Source organism: Eleginops maclovinus, chromosome 7, assembly GCF_036324505.1.
Source record: "Eleginops maclovinus isolate JMC-PN-2008 ecotype Puerto Natales chromosome 7, JC_Emac_rtc_rv5, whole genome shotgun sequence".
Lineage (NCBI taxonomy): Eukaryota > Metazoa > Chordata > Actinopteri > Perciformes > Eleginopidae > Eleginops > Eleginops maclovinus.
The window spans coordinates 13,950,643-13,968,554 of NC_086355.1; the positions used below are offsets into that span (position 1 = coordinate 13,950,643).

General features: G+C 41.1%; 1 protein-coding gene across 7 annotated transcripts in view; it reads left to right on the plus strand.

Annotated features, from left to right (window-relative positions):
* Positions 1 to 17,912, plus strand: part of dip2a (disco-interacting protein 2 homolog A) — an 85,209-nt gene that overhangs the window by 52,958 nt on the left and 14,339 nt on the right. For 4 of the 7 annotated variants that reach the window (XM_063887259.1, XM_063887260.1, XM_063887262.1 and 1 more), the window contains exons 3-15: positions 3,498 to 3,617; positions 3,711 to 3,830; positions 7,290 to 7,559; positions 9,347 to 9,484; positions 10,579 to 10,620; positions 13,118 to 13,237; positions 14,469 to 14,666; positions 14,865 to 14,956; positions 15,401 to 15,511; positions 16,453 to 16,576; positions 16,660 to 16,769; positions 16,928 to 17,030; positions 17,579 to 17,643. In XM_063887259.1, the coding sequence (XP_063743329.1) occupies positions 3,498 to 3,617; positions 3,711 to 3,830; positions 7,290 to 7,559; positions 9,347 to 9,484; positions 10,579 to 10,620; positions 13,118 to 13,237; positions 14,469 to 14,666; positions 14,865 to 14,956; positions 15,401 to 15,511; positions 16,453 to 16,576; positions 16,660 to 16,769; positions 16,928 to 17,030; positions 17,579 to 17,643 (1,613 nt within the window). The remainder of the gene's footprint in view (positions 1 to 3,497; positions 3,618 to 3,710; positions 3,831 to 7,289; positions 7,560 to 9,346; positions 9,485 to 10,578; positions 10,621 to 13,117; positions 13,238 to 14,468; positions 14,667 to 14,864; positions 14,957 to 15,400; positions 15,512 to 16,452; positions 16,577 to 16,659; positions 16,770 to 16,927; positions 17,031 to 17,578; positions 17,644 to 17,912) is intronic. The other 3 variants (XM_063887263.1, XM_063887264.1, XM_063887265.1) reach the window with 1 other exon arrangement.

A 17,912-nucleotide genomic window follows, 5' to 3' on the forward strand; every position in this document is an offset into this window, starting at 1 on the left:
CGGTCAGACTTTAAGGTCATGGTGGTTTGTGGTGAATCGCTGTCTAAGAGCTTCATACTTCTCCGTCCTTTATCCCGGGGCCCATGGCAGTCTTTGGTTTGGCCCGCTATCAGAACACCAGGCCTCAGTGGAAACCAGAGTCTGTTGTGGGTCGCTCGCTCGAGGCTTTCCACTGGAGTTAGCAAGGGCTGTTATTAAACTTGGTGGAATCATGTACTTCAATTTCTGTCTTTTTGTTTGCTCCCTCAACCTCCTTGTTGAAGTGGATTCGCGTGTTTCCTTTGTGTTGTTTTATTTTTAGATCCACTCTGGGTGGATGCTAACACCTAAAGAAAAGGGTTGATAGATTCAGGGCAGAAATGGATGGACTTTGGAGGGACTGATATTCTGTTTTGGGACTTAATGACACATCCATCCAGCATGGTGAATCAGTGGGTTAGGGTTTAACCGCTAAAGGGTTGAAATAGAAGACTAACTGACTGAGCTCCATGCTAAATGATAAGCTGATTTACGGCCTTATATTTCACTGTTGTTGCACATGTGCCAACTGCAATAAAGTCTAGATGCACAGCCAGATGGTTAAGACTTATGAGGGCTGATGAATTTTCTTTGTCTTTATTGTTAGTGTGTGGGTTTCAATGTGAGTTTTGAAGGTACATAAATGCTTTAGGTGTCAAGCATACTGGAAAATTTAGGAAATGTTGCATATGAATAAGCATTAAATTGAGCTATGTGGAGGAAGCTGTGCAGGAATACAGGTATGTTGACATGACTTGAGTTTTTATTTTTTTTATTTAAGTTATATTTTCCAACTTTGATGAGCCCCAGGCAGCTCATTGAAGCAAATCCATTCATAAATATGAATCATGTGTCATTCCAATCAATTATTTATGTCCGTGATTTAAATTGACAACTGTGTACAGCTCATTAGCCTGCCATATTTGTTCTCTAGGCAGTGAGGCAGTGTGGGAATCAAACGGGTGCAAAAAAACTCATCAGGGTTCTCTCTGGACGAATAACAATACGTACTGTGATGGAGCATGCTTTTGATTGGCTCAGAGTGGCGTGTCTCTAAAGTGTGTTCTTCCCAGCAACCGGGTCTGGTGTCTTGGCTTGTTTTTATAGACCTGTTTCCTCTGGGAGCAGAGGAAAGGCTGGTGTGTGACCGGGCTGTCAGAGCAATATCAAGGACCAGCATATATTAATGTGTCCATCCATGCTTAGGGAATACTGTGTGTGTGTGTGTGTGTGTGTGTGTGTGTGTGTGTGTGTGTGTGTGTGTGTGTGTGTGTGTGTGTGTGTGTGTGTGTGTGTGTGTGTGTGTGTGTGTGTGTGTGTGTGTGTGTGTGTGTGTGTGTGTGTGTGTGTGTGTGTGTGTGTGTGTGTGTGTGTGTGTGTGTGTGTGTGTCAGGCACCATGCATTGTCCTCAAATGACCTCCAGGCTTTTATTAAAGCTAGTGTCATATTTCAAACTTTTGATATTGCGTTTACTTGATGGATGTGTAAATATTTTGCAGCATTTCCCCCGTGTGTGTGCTGCTGCTGTCTGAGAGTTGCTGACAGTGTGGAGCTCGCTGATCCCCACTAAGCTGCCGCTGAAAAGCCGGGCGAGCTGATGGGTGGCAGGCTGGCCTGGGTGTGTGACCAGGCAGCCAGATTAGTGTGGATCCAACACACCAACTAAATGTGGCATGGGATGACGCTGTCCTTTTTAAAAGGCTGTTTTCCAATTGGTATACATGCAAAAGCAGCCACTCTGTACGGGCCATTTGATTGACAACATTTGTAACGTCACGTCAAAGCTGTTAATTTTGCCAAACATTGTTTATGTTAATCCCCAATGGGACTATAGTTTAACTCCAGCAAGCCTCCACAAAGGATGTCAATTGTTTTCATTTGAACATAATTAAGTGACTGTTAGTTTAACAAGGTCTGTATTCATTTCAGTCCACAAAGAATCAACCTTTTTATTTGAATTTTTATATATTTACAGAACTGTCCATCACTTCCACTGATAGGCCGTTTTGACACGCAAACATTTGATGAGGTGAATAAATATACCTGCTGGGTTTTACAGTTCAGTCATTCTGCTATCCTCAGGTTATCTGTCCACTCAAAATTTGTAGTAGTGTTTCCACTGGCTTAGTTGTGATCAGTTTGGTACGTTTTCTTGAAGATTAGCAGTGGTTAATGTCCATATTTTATAATCCAGTTAGCGGGTTTAATTGAAATAACTGGAATAAAGAAAACAATTTAGCATGTGCCTGACTTTATGATGTTTTGAGTCAGTGCTTGTCGCTTTGACATGGGTTTTAGTACTCTACACACAAAAAATGTAATATATTTATTTATTTGTTGTGCTGCTGCTTTGAATTATGTCTGCTTATATAAAACGTGCAATGTTTGCGTAAAAAAATAAAGACATGAAACTACATTCATAAACTGCACAATCCCACAGCACTAGTTGGTATTGTTTGTCTAGCTACGGTACTACAGAAGCATCCTTTCAGACTTCATTCTCCTCATTGTCCCACTGTCAGGAAAATATACTCTATAAAGCTGTCGGATGTATTGCTGAGTTATAGTACAGATGCTGTTCCTTTGACAGCTTCCTGTTCCATTGTGTGTAAAGTTGTGCCTCATCTCTGCCTAAAATAACCGCAAAGGCCTTTCATCACTCTCTACGGAAATACAAACACCTTCTGGTAGCTGCATTTCTTTAGGCAGAATGGACATATTGCTTATTTAGGATGCACAACATAACATTCCATAATAGTTGCTGAATTAATTGGGTATAACGTTAATCAGGATCCAACTTTTGAGGTTCAGTAAAGTGAAATTCATCTCAGTTTGTCATACTTTGATTTATTCAAAATATGCATACTTCCTTCATACTTTAAATACATCACAAGAAGAAGAAGTGATCCAATGGTAGGAGACTACAAACAGAGCCCTTGGCACGACCTTCCTCCAGACGGTTTCCCCTCTGATGTTAACCACCAGTTACCTAATAAGACTCAAATGAGAGTTGCATAAGCAAAAGGATGAATCACAGCCTGTGTCACGCTGAGCCGAGCGCTTTGACGACTTTGAGGGTTTGATAATTTTAGAATGCTCCAGTTAGAAGATGTTGTCGGTTTGACATTCATGGTGCTTAATCACCTCCTTTCTGTTACGCCTGTGTAATTTCCATTTGCTTCCCTTGGAAAGCTGTAAGGCAACTGGAAAGCTGTAAGAGAGGCTGGATTAATTTAAGTGAAGACTTTCTCAACTCCAAGCTACTGTATTAGAAGAAAGCAGCCTAAGAAGCGATTACCATTAAGCTTGTGGGTACTTGATCTAGTCGAGCAATATTCAGAGGGGTGCTCTATGTCCAAGGCATGTTCAGAGTGTATCTGCTCAAATTTATCATAGTGGTTTTACTGCTGGTCAGCATTAGAAAAAGGTATAACTTTTGTTTCTGTCCTATTGTAAACTCTCCTCTCCCTCTCCTCAGGTGTAGACCCTTCTCTGCAAGTTGACAACAGGATCCAGACCTCTTCCCAAGCTGTTCTGTCAGGTTCCAAACACAACAAGTCCCGGGCGGCCAACACCCGGGATGAACGCTTCAGATCCGGTAAACATGTTTCCATACTGACTGAATATTCTGAATGCCTGGCACTTTTTATTTTAATGCTGTGGCTTAACTGCATTCATGTGTTTTTTTCAGATTTGCACACAGAAGCCGTCCAAGCAGCTTTGGCAAAGTACAAGGAGAGGAAGATGCCAATGCCCTCCAAGAGACGATCAGTGTTAGTTCAGTCTTCTGTTGAGGCATGCACCCCGCCAGGTGAGACCTCTGTTCCTGTAAACCCTCTGTTGTTCGCCAAAGGCAAGGTGTTTCCTGTTCACACACACCCAGGCTAACGCTCACTCTGGGTTGTTTACATGTTCTGTCCTGAGCACTGAAGTCTAAAAATGCTGACACTGTTGTTACCAGTGGTGGAAGATGATGTCGCGAGGCATTGCTACTGGAAAGAAATATGCAATTTGATGAATGTGTCTATTCTTTGGGACTATAAAGGGCTCAGTTCTCACTGATGGTTTCCCAGGCAGAGCTTCCCACATGAGTTGCATAATGGATGCATAATTAGATTTTTAACAAGTCTCAAAATGTCGAACCTTTCTCCTGCTTTTATAGGAGTTTGTGTAGTGTGGCTCAGATCATTATAAAGTAATTTTACTGGGTTCTTGTTGTAGTTTTCAAAAGCTCTCTTTGGTAAAAAAAAGCATTTTAATCTTCAATCTTTAATGAGTCAGTGAGCTCTCTGTGAAAGATGTGATGACCGAAAATGTGCCAGTCTCTGTGCAGTGGCTTTATCATTGGTGTATAAGAGTTAATTGGTGGGGGGCCTTAGAGCCTCATGTCTTGGGTAAAGAGAGAGGACACAGTGGTGGAGCGAGTAAACGGATTAAGAGCTCAGACATTGGGGTTTAAACAGGAGAAGGAGGGGGTCTCTGAGTGGTACATAGGGAGAAGGTACATAGGTCTGGCTAACAGACCACCATTACTTACATACGTACTGTACATTGAACAAATTCTGGGTTTTCAAGGCTTATGGCAGCAACAGGATGAGTGGGAAAGGTTGTGTTACTTTTTTTATAAATAAATATAAAAAAGTATATTTATAACTTTCTTTTAAAAATGTGATCTCAAATGGTAGACATGACATTGCATAAGCGAAAGGGTATTAAGATTAATGGATTTAGTGGATTTGTTTGGCTACTAATGTTGCTGTTGAATAATATTTGTCCTGGTAATGTTGGTATCTGGATTTACAGAGGCACATTTTCTAAATTCTTCCTTTTCCATCTCTTTTCTTGTTAAACTGCAGTGGATTTTTTGCATCTGGTCATGCTACATGTCTGAGTAATACAAGTCATTTGGGTTAGTGTTTTTATACTGCAAAAACTGTTTCAAATTCAATCAAACGTGGCGTGATGGGAATAACATCAAGTCAATACAGCCAACATACAAAGTATAAAAACAAAATAAAACGCGAGACATTTTAGGTCTTTTCCAATGTAATGTTAGCAAGCTTTTTTCTCTAAGGAATATAATGTTGGTTTGTCAGTTAGTTGGCCAATCTACTACCTTAGTCTAGATTAAAATATCAAACAACTATTGAATTTGCTCTGAGATTTGGGATAGACATTCATGGTCTCCAGGGGATAGGGAAGTCTACTGTCTTTGACCAAATTCCAACCCTCAGCTTGAATTGACTAATCTTTAAAAAAAAAGTACCTGGGACACCATTTTGCTAAAAAACAAACAAAAAAATGGTCAAGTCATGCCAACCCTTCATTCGAAATGCAGCTTTCTGTGATCTCCTGACTCCTGTAGCTCCACTATGATGTTTGAAGCATCGATTGAACCTGGACTGGCACAAATGTGTAGGATGTCCTTCGTACGTCAGTATAGTGACTCGGGACCAACCATTATGAAGATGCTTCAGCCAATAGGATTTGTTTTTTTATAGATACAAATCAGGGAAAACAACCTCAAGATTGTCACTGCTGAGATGAATCTTCATTAGCTTTGTTATTATTGCGTTATTGGACCTGGCTTTATTGCTTAAACTAAATATATTGTGAGCAAGCATAATTGAAATCTATCTCTGCTTAGGTTTTCTCTTTTTCTTATATTCTTAATCCTCCTTCAATGCCCGTCCTTATCTCTGACTCACTCTCACTATCTGTCATAGTTTTCTGTGACTAATACCTCTTCACTTTTTGCTTCCTTCCTCCTCTCTATTTCTACTTAGCATTTGTTTTCTGACCCTCTCTTTCCCTCTCCCTCTGTGCAACTGTGTCAAGGTCACTGAGATTGTGAGAATGATTGGAGAGAGGCAGAGGAATAACAAACAGAATCATAAATGTGAGATAACCCCCATGAGTCCACTGGTTGTAGATACATTAAATTCCAGTTTGTTATAATCAAACCTGCTCCTGCCTGGCTCTGGCAGCCTCTGCAAGGGCACGAGAAAGCCTGAGGAAGATTTTTATGGTTTCTCATTCATTGAATTTACTTGTCCAGCAGATACTGTGAGTGATGAGACAGATCAACTCGTAAAAGGCTCATTAATTTAAAGAACATCAAGAGATGTGACCATACAAAGGCTTAATCTCTCTTTTCCTGATCTCATCCTGTTTTCCACATTATTAGGGCCTTTTTCTGTAAAGTGTATGCACATTGCTCTAGGACTTGTATAATACATGGACATTAATGAGTTGTATACCTTATATGTGTCGTGGCTGATGAATAATAGGAACAATTTGAATTCTCTCGTTGAAATCATATGTTTTATTCTATCCCATGGGTGACGCACGCCTAAGCCTGTTTAGCCCTTTCATTGCACTCAGTTCTAAAAATAGTAATCTCAAACTGCTCATGTGTAACTTCAGTAATGCTGTCGAAAAAAACGACATTTCTGGGAGCTTTGCAGATGACGTGGATTGTGTTCATTCTGAATGATCCTTACCTCGCTTTGAAGTCGTTCCTGTTTCGGGCTATTTTTGCCCGGACCAACTGCTCAGCCGCCTCAAGGGATATGCAGTAAAATCACCAGTGACTGAGTTTGAGTCCAAACCATGATTACTTAAGCATACACTACATTAGCAAAGTCTTAATACAACAATATAGTGGGAAATTGCTCATGTTATTACAGTCATAGTTGTTTTGTGTGCTAAACACCCTCAAGCAGGATCACCCATACCAGTTTGGTAATAAGTAAATGCGTAAAAACCAAACCATTCTTTTTTGTATCAAACATCAATATTGTTAAGGGCTGTATTCGACGTAAGATTGATATGAATGTGTATCTTATAAAGGGACCTTTGTTCATCGAATACCTATGATAGGGTTACCTTAGCCTACATTCAGTGTGTACAAACTCACCTCTTGTTGTTGACATTTCCTGTCTATAAACATGTATCATTTAAAATACACATACTGCATACGTTGCAAAGGGCAATGTTATGTTGTGTGTCTTTGAGGCTACTTAATATTAATAAAAATATTAAATACATACTGTACCAATGAAGACATGACCCATTAAACAACATAACATCTCCCAGCTTTACAACTTCCATCTCCATTTCAAACATCTGGCCATCCTACTAGCTTATATGTACTCCCTCCAGTATGTATAAGTAGAATAATGTATCATCAGCATATCATCTAAATCCTGCAGCTCCATATCTCTGTCCCCTGTTGTGACGCTGCCCTGTCTTGACCTGTCAAACACAGACACCTCCTCAGCGTCGGAAGACGAGGGTTCGCTGCGCCGGCAGGGACGTCTGGCCACCTCCACGCCCTACCAGGGCCACGGCCACGCAGCCGTGGAGCACTGGTTTAACCGTGTCATCCAGGGTTCGTCCACCTCATCCTCCGCGTCATCCACCTCATCCCATCCGGGAGGGAGATCCGTCAACACCACCAACACCACAGCCCACGCAGCCCTCAACGCCAACGCCGCAGCTACCGCACTGGCCGACCTTATGGCACACACCCAGCTAGGTCAGTGACACACACACACAGTCTCACACAACCTCACCTTACGGCTGCTCGATCTGTGTGTTCTTGACCCCTTTTAATTGACGCATCCCGTTTGTTCAGGTTGTTTTAGTAAGACGAAGGTTTTGTAAAAACTGAAGGAAGGGGTTGTAGCAACTGAATTAAAAATTGTTCTCAGGTCAAGCAAGAAAACTAAATGAGAGTTTTAAAAATTAAATAATGCTTTATTAGGGCCATCATATAGCTCAGTTGGTGGAGCTGGTGGCCCATATACTGGGGCTTGGTCCCCATGCAGAGGACCCAGGTTCGAATCCGGACTGAGACCATTTCCCGCGTGTCATCCCATCATTTCATAGCGATCATTTGATTAAAGGCACTGGTTGCCCCAAAAAATCTTTTAAAAAATATTGCTTTATTCTTATAGTATTCTCAATTTTAATTGTCGAAGGATATTTCATTTCATTACCTTCAGGGTAGAATGAAATTCCTATACAGTCCTTCAACAAGTCTGCTGAATCCCCCTGCTTACTCGTATGGCTTTGAATACCTCCGTCAGCAGGCAGATTTCTTTTTCCTTTTTCCATTGTCTGTCTTTTTTGCTGATATAAGCATAAGTTTAACCAGCCAATCAGAATGTATATTTTGTCAAAGGTGACATCTTAACTTGTATTGTGTTGCTCAGACAGCTTCTCTATAACTGTAGCTCCGTCACAGACAGACAGCGCTGTCTTTAACATCTGCTACTTCCAAGGCCATATCTCCGTATAGACGCACAAAAGCACTTGAGGAAAGACAAAGAAAACATGCGGCAGAGTTTTATTCAGCATCTCTCTCTAATTAGTCCTCTCCGTCTGCCATCTCACTGTCATCCAGTCCTGTGGAAAGGCACACAGTCACTTGCATACGAGTATGTAGTTAATGAGACTAACTGGATTCATCTCCATAGGTCTCTCTACCGGCAGCAAAGTGAAATGATATTTAGCTTGCAAATGTGTGTGTATTCATGTGTGTGTGCTGGCAGATGATTTACTATTAGGATGGAGCTGTCAGATTTCTGTCCAGCCTGTCTCCCCTCAAGGTTGCTGTCATAAAGTTTCAGCAGTGACTGGTGCTGAATGGAGCTGTAAATAAATCTCCCCTGTCTGTCTGTCATTCACTTCAGCTAGAGCCAATGACTTGTAGGCCATTATCACACGCTTTGAAATCATTCAGTGCTATTTATACATAAATATATGCAGTTGATATGGTAAAAACATAGATAAAAGGCATTCAATTCTTACAAAGGGAACCCAGGGGTTAGGGTTATCACTGTTACCATAACCCTTCAGTGTTAATAGGTTTACATTATATACCTCTTTTATTTTTGCCAATGTAGCATTTAAATACTTTTCTCTTTATGTTTGAGTCACTTATTTGGTTTACATAAGTCTTGGCATCATGTCATTTATGGATCTGTGAAACATCTTTGTGAAGCAAACTTTTAAGAGTTTACAACTAATGGAAACACATGGAGGCCTAACTGTTAATCAAACTAAACAGGGGTCTTGTTGTCATGGATACATTCCATACTGAGGGTAATGCATCTGTTGATTGAGAAACCATTTTTTCATTAGCATGGCAGATAAGTGAAATCCTTGCAGGTAAAGACTCACCACTCTGAGAGGACATTAAGCCTCCTTATCAAATCCCCACGTTTTTGGATCAGTTGTTTGCTGATTTTTATACATGAACGCTAGCTTAAGTAGGCTTCAAGTTTGCCCTTTTAACCCCCGACGCCCCACTCATCACAGATAACCACTCAGCACCCCCCGATGTGACGGGGCTGTTGGAGCGCTCCTCGCTTCATGCGGAGCGGCCCCAGGTGGCCTCAGTGCGGGGCATTTCCCGGGGCAACAACCACCACACCAGCGTCATGGAGACTGCAGATGGTGAGTTTCTGACTCACACTCACACACACAGAGACACACTCATGTCCCTTTCTCCCCTGCTGTCTTCCCCTCTGTCTTCCCCCGAGTCAGTCTGCCTCGCAGACTGGCACAAGGTACTGACTGAACTTCTTGTGTTGCCATGGTAACACTGCACCTCTCCAATCCCTTCCAAATAAACAATATGTTTCTACCTCGATGCTTAATGTGTCATTGACACCAACAATGTAATGTTTTACACAGGAAATGTTTCACTTGAGTCCTAAAAGCGTCAGGTGTATGAGTCAGAGTTATGTGCTGATTCAGGTTTTTTTTCATGTTATTTGTCAATCAGTGCTTACCATTTAACAGCTAATCATAACATTTCTTATTCATTCTTCTCACAGCACACTCTAGTATCTACAAAATATTGCCAGCTGTTTCAGAAGCTGTGCAGTGTACAGACATGTAACCAGTGAAATCAAACAAAGACAATGTGTATTTATTTTCTCTCACTATTAATTCAGCTTTTGTCATGCACCAGTTATATAGTACGTTTGAACCGTGATTTGCATAGCGTTAATCATCTTCAGAGTCACCATGGATGACAATCCCTTCGAGAAGTCCTTAGATGCAGCACCAATCTGTTCCTCTCCATCTCCATTCCTTCAACATCACAGCTGCAATGCTGCTTTGAATGAATGGCCAATGTATAAAATAAGTTAGCAGTCTGAAAACTGGAACATTACCTTCCTGTCATCAATCTTCTGTCATTAAGAATGTGTGCGTTGGCTGCGTTTTCAGTGCAAATAAATGCTGAACCATCCCACCCTGCTGATAAATAAAGAGGAAAAGCGTTTTGAAAGATGTAAACAGTGTCATTGGTATCCCTTCTGTTTGGCTGTGTGGTTTTTAAAGATGTTTCAAACCCACGTTGCTTATGCAAGTTTTCACACATCATAAGAATAAATAAATCTTGTTGTTATGGTGCAACAACAACAATCTGTGTCTTGGCGACTCTCACTTGCATCTGGCAGCTGGTCGATTTCTCTATTGCACGCTCACACTCAAACTTAGCAGGACTGTTCCATTGACATCCTGATGTGTCTCTCCTCCAGGCTGTGAGTGGCGAAGTGAAGGATCCCTCAGTTTAATGGATGGTATTTATAACAGTTCTTCCAACTCTATGGCAGTCTTCTATATGTGCACTCTGCTGTGTGTGCATTTGTGTCTGTGTGTCTTCCTGCCCTCCATTGTCAGGTCTAGCACTTGTCCAAACGTGTGTGTGTTTCCGCACAACTATTTGTAGAGCTACAGTCTTTAGGTTGTGTGTGTAATAAAGTGTGTTGCGGCTTTAGCTAACCTGTGCTCTTAGGATTGGTTATCATAAAGCAGACTGTGTGAAGAGGCTTTTTCTATGACACGTCTAACTCCTCAGGTTTGTGAATAATTAGCATGTTGACATACGCTCACACTTACACTTGAGTCAGTTTGTGATTCCCAATACACTTTGTGACACTAGCCTGTTAGCATTTGGCCACACAGTGGGTTCTTTGATGGCAGCCTTCTAGCACTTGCCATTTGATCATATAGTTGGGTGAAGAAAACATGCCACATAGTAACGTTGGTTCCATCTGGATTTAAATAGTGGCACTGTTAGTGTTGTTTTCCTGCTGGAGCATACTGTGGTGCGTTTTTGAAACAAATTCCAAAGAAAAATCCAAAACAAACCACTTATCCCAAGTATTGTCTGTTTATGAAGAGTATGATATTCAGCTTTGCTCAACAAGCGCTGCATGACACATTCCTTCATTATGATATAAATACTTGCTTTTGTCATAAATCCTCACTAGAGCACCAAATGTTTATTAATCCACGGCTGAAAACAGTCCCCAACAAATGCCCTGCTGTTTTACATAATTACATCATCAGTGGAAACAAATGAGCTTGGGCAGTGGAGCCAGACTCAGGGTAAGGAAGTTGTAAAATATTTAGAGATGGACTTTTGATGCTTTTGAGCTTTCCATGGGATTTGTTGACAAAAGAAAATGTAGAATAAAGCCATTCTTGCTTTTTATGCACAGATGGGGTGTGTCATTTTCTCCCAAAATTAAACCCGGCCAGTGTTCATATTCTTTTAATGTTGTGGGTGGATAAATTCTGACATTTTAAATGCAGTCATCATCACAGGAGGTTCTTAGTTAGCAGTGATATTAATGGCACCTGAGTGGGTGGGGTTCAGGGCCCTCAGATGTTCTACTGTGTGTCTGGGGCTTTCTAATTGGCCCATCAGGTGCAGCGCTGACCCCCACGCGTCTATTCCCAGTACATCTGTCCCTGCATGAGAAGGCAGAGTGTGTCTGAGCCAGGCTTATTATAGTAAGGTAGATCAGGCACGCTGCATGCAGCTGTGGCCTCCGTCTCCTGTGGCTGTCTGGAATGTCTGACAGACCACCTCTCCCAAACTGAGTATGAATTCAGATGGAGAAGAATTATGTCCGAAGACTATAGGCTCCATATCCATGTCCAAAATGTGAAGGAAATCTAGGAGACTTTTTTTATTTTTTAATATTCATTTTATTGAACATGTTAACAAAGACTTTACAAAGTATAACAAGAAGATTATTAATATACAGAATATATAATTAAGGCCCCAAGACTGCACCCTGAGGCACCCCACATGTAACCTGCAGTAGTTGTGATCTATGGCTTTGTATTTCAACGTACTGTCCCCTGTTCTGAAGGTAGCGGGATAGCCATGATAGTGCAACACCTCTAATGCCATATCTCTGTATTTTTTTAATGAATAACTCATGTCAAATGCTTTTAAAGACAAAAGCAGTGTTGTTTCTCTCCTGTCCTGCTTATTTATTCATGTTCTAATGTCTTTATTAAGCTCCATGTCTCTGCGATTATTGCTTTTAAGTGTTGCATTTATGTTGTGGTTCAGCAGTTTGAACCTGCTCATCGAATAACTTGCATATCTTTTGATAAAACTGGGGTAAAGACTACCAAAGATTACTTTATTTTTCTATTAATCTGCTGATTATTATTTTGATTAATCTTTTTTGATCTTTACATTTTCATTAGTAGAGAGAACAGAGAATAACAATCAATTAAGCAAATACTTGGATTGAGTAATTGGTTTCAGTTCTAGTACAGCCTCCCACATTTATGAATTTTGCAGAGCGAATCTGAAACACACACCTTCAGAGATACCTCATGAATCACTTACTGAAAGGAGGACATCTTTGTTGCTAGGCAGCAGGCTAGGAGGCTCCTTACTTTGTGATTTATAGCCTGTCTGTGACTCTAGAAAGTATCTGGACTGAAAGACTGTAACCTTTGACCTCCAGGTGACTGTACACAACCTCAATGTCCACTGTTTTGTTGTCTTGCTACGATGTGAGTGACAACTGGTTGTCTTCTATGTCACATTGGAGCACATCACTGAACTTTTCTCTTCTCTTTTTCTGTTCTCCCTCGTCCATCCTTTTCCCCATACTTTATCCATCCATCAATCAATTTCTCTACCTATGTCCTGTCTATCAATATCCCCTCCTCTTCATGTCTGCATTTCTCTCCATATCCTTGTCTCGCTATGTTTATTTTTCCCCTACCCTTTTATTTAAATCCTCTCCAATACAAATTGTGTAGGTGTTCCAGTCAACAGTCGCGTCTCCTCCAAAATCCAGCAGCTGCTCAACACTCTGAAGAGACCAAAGCGGCCGCCGCTGCGAGAATTCTTTGTCGACGACTTTGAGGAGCTTTTGGATGGTAAGCCGGCCTGAAAGCAATTACATAGCTTCTTTTAAATCAATAAATCATGAAATATAGCATCCGTCTTTCTGTGGTGTGATCAGCATACTGATCAGGACTTCAGCCGTTAAAAGCTGCTTTTGATAAAAAAACACTCTTGCTTTTTCGATTTAGACAGCCACATGGGCTTAAAGATGTTGTGATATTTATTTGTAGCTGTCAGTGTAGTTTTCCTGCTTCGATAACATAATTTATTTCTTGTTGCAGCTGAGATAAAAATATGATATTGACCAAACCACGCCTCGCACATAAACAGTCAAGCTACACTTTTAGGTCTGTGGTTGTTATTTTGTCAATGGTGGAACTGAGACCACCAGGTGTGCTAAGGGAGTGGTTAGGGAATACACACACACACACACACACACACACACACACACACACACACACACACACACACACACACACACACACACACACACACGCGCGCACACACACGCACGCCGGCACGCACACAGAACCCAGACCTGCCCTGTCTAACCATTTCCTCCATTCCAGCCAGCCCAAAAGGGTTTTGGGTGGTACTCTGCCAGGCTGAGTAAACACTGTAAAAATGAATAAGCAACAGGAATAGTAATGCATCAGCAGGTAATTGTAAAGCGTTCCTGATTTTGGCACAGGAACTGTGGCATGGCAAGTCTCTGTGGTCTGCTTGATGCGAGGAGAAAAACCCAGAGCAGAAACGTTGGCAGGCTTACCACTATCTGTACCTGATAGAGGTGTTTGCCAGCTCAGTTAAGCAGTTCTGAGTTCCACTTACCAGGGCGTTAAGAGCGAGGATAGTGATGGAGAGATGGAAGTCAAATCAAAAAGTAGGGTGCAGGCCGCATGAAGAGAGAGGAGGTAAAGGAGGAAGGGAGTTACGTTTTATTGAAAGGCATAGGTTTCTCTACGTTTTTCAGGATTTGGTCTCTGAGGCAGCTAAGACAGATAAGAACAGATCCCAGCTCACTTTTAATCCTCCAGCTTTCTTCTCCCCTTCATTCCATGTCAGTGTCTTTCAATTCCCATATGCATTTCATTACCCTGCATTCCCTTCAAGGAATACATCACTAAACATTTCGGTCAATCACTGAATTAGATTTTTCTTGAATGTATGAAGAACACTTAATGTTTCTTTGTAATTTACCAAAAACAGACCTACATTGTACTGACCTCACACCGATGCCCCTTTGTCTCTTTTCCATTTCAGTCCAGCAGACAGATCCCAACCAGCCGAGACCAGAAGGCCAGCACATGAGTCCCCTGGAAGGAGAGCCTCTCGAGGTGGTAAACAACTGGCCTCCCTCCTTACCAGCAGCCTTACAGCGATGGGGCACCACTCATCCCAAGAGCCCCTGTCTTACAGCACTCGACAACTCTGGCAAGCCCGTCTACACGCTCACCTATGGTAGGTATAACCTGTGAGTGATGGGCTCCGAATTTACAATATTATCTCCTGTTGTCATCTGTTCTGTTTGGGGATGGATGTATCTACATACATTATTTAGTAATCATTCTCAGCTATTGTGTGTCTTTTAGGTTTTTTGTGGGTTCGGGGTTGTTCAATTAAATGCAATATTTGACACTGTATGTTCCCCCTTTGTAGGTAAGCTATGGACCCGCAGTCAGAAACTGGCCTACACGCTTCTCAACAAGCTGAGCACCAGGAATGAGCCTTTGCTCATGCCAGGAGACAGAGTGAGTCACAATTAAAAACCGTGTTCAATGCTGGAAGGTGGAATGTTATATATTATTTTGTAATTTAAAGCATTTAGCTGTGAAACGACTATAGCAAGTACAACTGTATTTCCTTTGAGTATTATTATTGATAATAAAAATGAGTCAATGTTGATGGCTAGTCATTAAGACATAAACATATTATAATCTAGTCAGGCTGCTTAGAATCTTTATGTTTTTGATTGCTCCCTTGCAGAAGGCAAAGTCTCACTGCCCAATTTCCATCGAATGAGTTCTAATTTATTTTATGTCTTTACAAAAACAATATTACGATTTGATTTCTTGTGAGGAGGAGCAACTGTTTGATTTCAGATCTAGTTAATAATACACACTACACATTATGCCTCTTGCCAGGAACTGCATAACATGGTACCATAACATATCCTGTCTGTGATGCATTTGTAGGTTGCTCTGGTTTTCCCAAACAACGACCCGGTGATGTTCATGGTGGCCTTCTACGGATGTCTCCTAGCAGAGCTGGTACCTGTGCCTATCGAAGTACCGCTGACCAGAAAGGTAAAGGCAAATACAATCTCCTGGGTTAAATATCTGCTGCTCTACATAACCAGTGAAGAACAGTAGTGACCCCTGCTGGTCATGCAGCACTCTTAATTAGACATTAAAATGATATGCACAGTTGTTGCTGATTTATTCTAATATCCCGGAATGTTTCTTCCCAAAAACCTTGCCTTTTTTGTAATGAGTTGCATAATCACAACCCCAGCGGCATCACTTTTAAATGTTCTAATTATATTCCGGTGATGCATTGCAGTTTCAAACTCATCCATCAAATCAAACCGAACCAAATCCTGCCACAGTACTTACACTCGCTGAATACTAATGCCTGTTCTTATTTGCCCTTTTTGAGTACGCTGTTGGAAGACGCTGTGCTGTAATTAATGAGATTTGAGTGAGGTGAAATGATGTGTAATTCCAGTCAAAACATTAGATCACAATTGTTCTCACTCCCTCCCTAGCTCACTCTGCCAACTCACATTTCTCTACCTCAACCTTTTCTATGTTTTCTTTCTGCCTGTTTTTTTTTTGTGCTCCCACTCTCCATCTTGCATTTTTCCTTGCTTTTCTGCACAGTATGGTTGCTCTGCCAAGTATAGCTGTAAGCTAATTTGCACAGCCGATGAAATATGATTGAGTGTTTGTCTGATCGCGGGTTTCTTTCCCGCTACGATTTGGCTTTGATGCTCAGCGGTAGAGTTTTTAATAGTGATTGGCCATCACTCTGCTTTCTTACCTGCTGTTTCTTTGATGTACCATGCTCTGAAGTTTCTTATTCGTTGTCCTTCTTTAGCTCCTTGTTACAATTCCAACATGAGCTTCTTTTTCTCAAAGTTAACGTTTTATTTTTCAATAGTTGATTGTTGTGTAACTGACACTGTTTGCCAAAGTTTTTGCCAGTATGCACTCCAATTTTTCATCCTTATTGTCCCCCCCTCCAGGATGCAGGAAGTCAACAGATCGGCTTTCTGTTAGGCAGCTGTGGTGTCACGTTGGCACTGACCACTGATGCTTGTCAGAAAGGCTTGCCAAAAGCACAAACAGGGGAGGTTGCCACTTTCAAAGGTAAAATGTGATTCATCTTTTTATTTTGACACTCGGTATCGTTACATTCAGTTTGAACAGACTTTATGTCTCCCTCTCTGCAGGATGGCCACGGTTGCTCTGGTTTGTCACGGATGGGAAACATGTTGTGAAGCCTCCCAAAGACTGGCATCCTCCAAAACGGGAAGCCAGTAATGACATAGCCTACATAGAAGTAAGTGCAGTTGACTGATTTTACCAATAAAGCAAGTTAAGATGTATTACCTTGTATGCATAGTTTATGTTTTTTAAGATCAAATCACTGGCTCTTCTTTTTTTATATTATTTATTGCTAATTTAAGCTGTTTGCTGTTCTCTGTTTCTAACATCCAGTATAAAACCAGCAAGGAGGGAAGTACCATGGGGATCACAGTATCCAATTCAGCCATGCTGGCTCACTGTCACGCCCTCACACAGGCCTGTGGATACACTGAAGGTGAGGACGACACATCCAATTACCTCTCAAGTACCCATACTTCAATTTGCACTGCATTTCGCACTGCATTTCATCCATCATTTATTCATTCTCCTGACATGGAGAAGAGCATTACTTCAACTCGTAATGGAGTAAGGGATAGAGAAAGGAAGAACAGAAATCTTATCCAGATTTAGTCACAAATTGCTATGTTGTGTACTTTTTGTTTATACTCCAGGTTAGACAGAGAGAACATTCATAGGATAATCTATGATATTATAGTATTACAGATCCGATCAGAGTGTAACTACAGTCTAGTTTAATAAATGCAGCTGCTCTGAGAATGTAAGGCACCTCCTCTCCTCTGGTGTCCCCGTTTTGCCTTAAATAACTGCACCAGTTTTCTGAAACGTAGTTTGGTGCTTCAATAAATCAGGATTTACTCATCTTTATTCAGCTTGTTTGTGCTTAAAGTAATGGAATCATGTGTGATTACTCCACTAGTGAAGAATATGTCAGATGAAATGTCTAAAACGCTCATATTGGCCACATCCTTGTTTGATTTGCAGCCGAGACCATAACCAACGTCCTGGACTTCAAGAGAGAAGGAGGATTATGGCATGGTGTTCTTACTGTGAGTGGTCTCAAGGGTTAAATAATCGGAAATATACAACCATGCTCAGATTGCTGATGTAAAAATGTGATTTATCTGACTGACATATTTCCTTTAAATATTCAAACTAATAACCTCCTGATGAGTTGTCCCATCACAAGAGTTTAAAACCTGTACAAATATTCAGATTCTTTTAATGCATATTCAATTCAGCCTTCGTTTCAAACATGCTGTTATATTCCTTTTATCTTATGAATGAATAACATAAATTGTTTGATAAGGTAAACTTC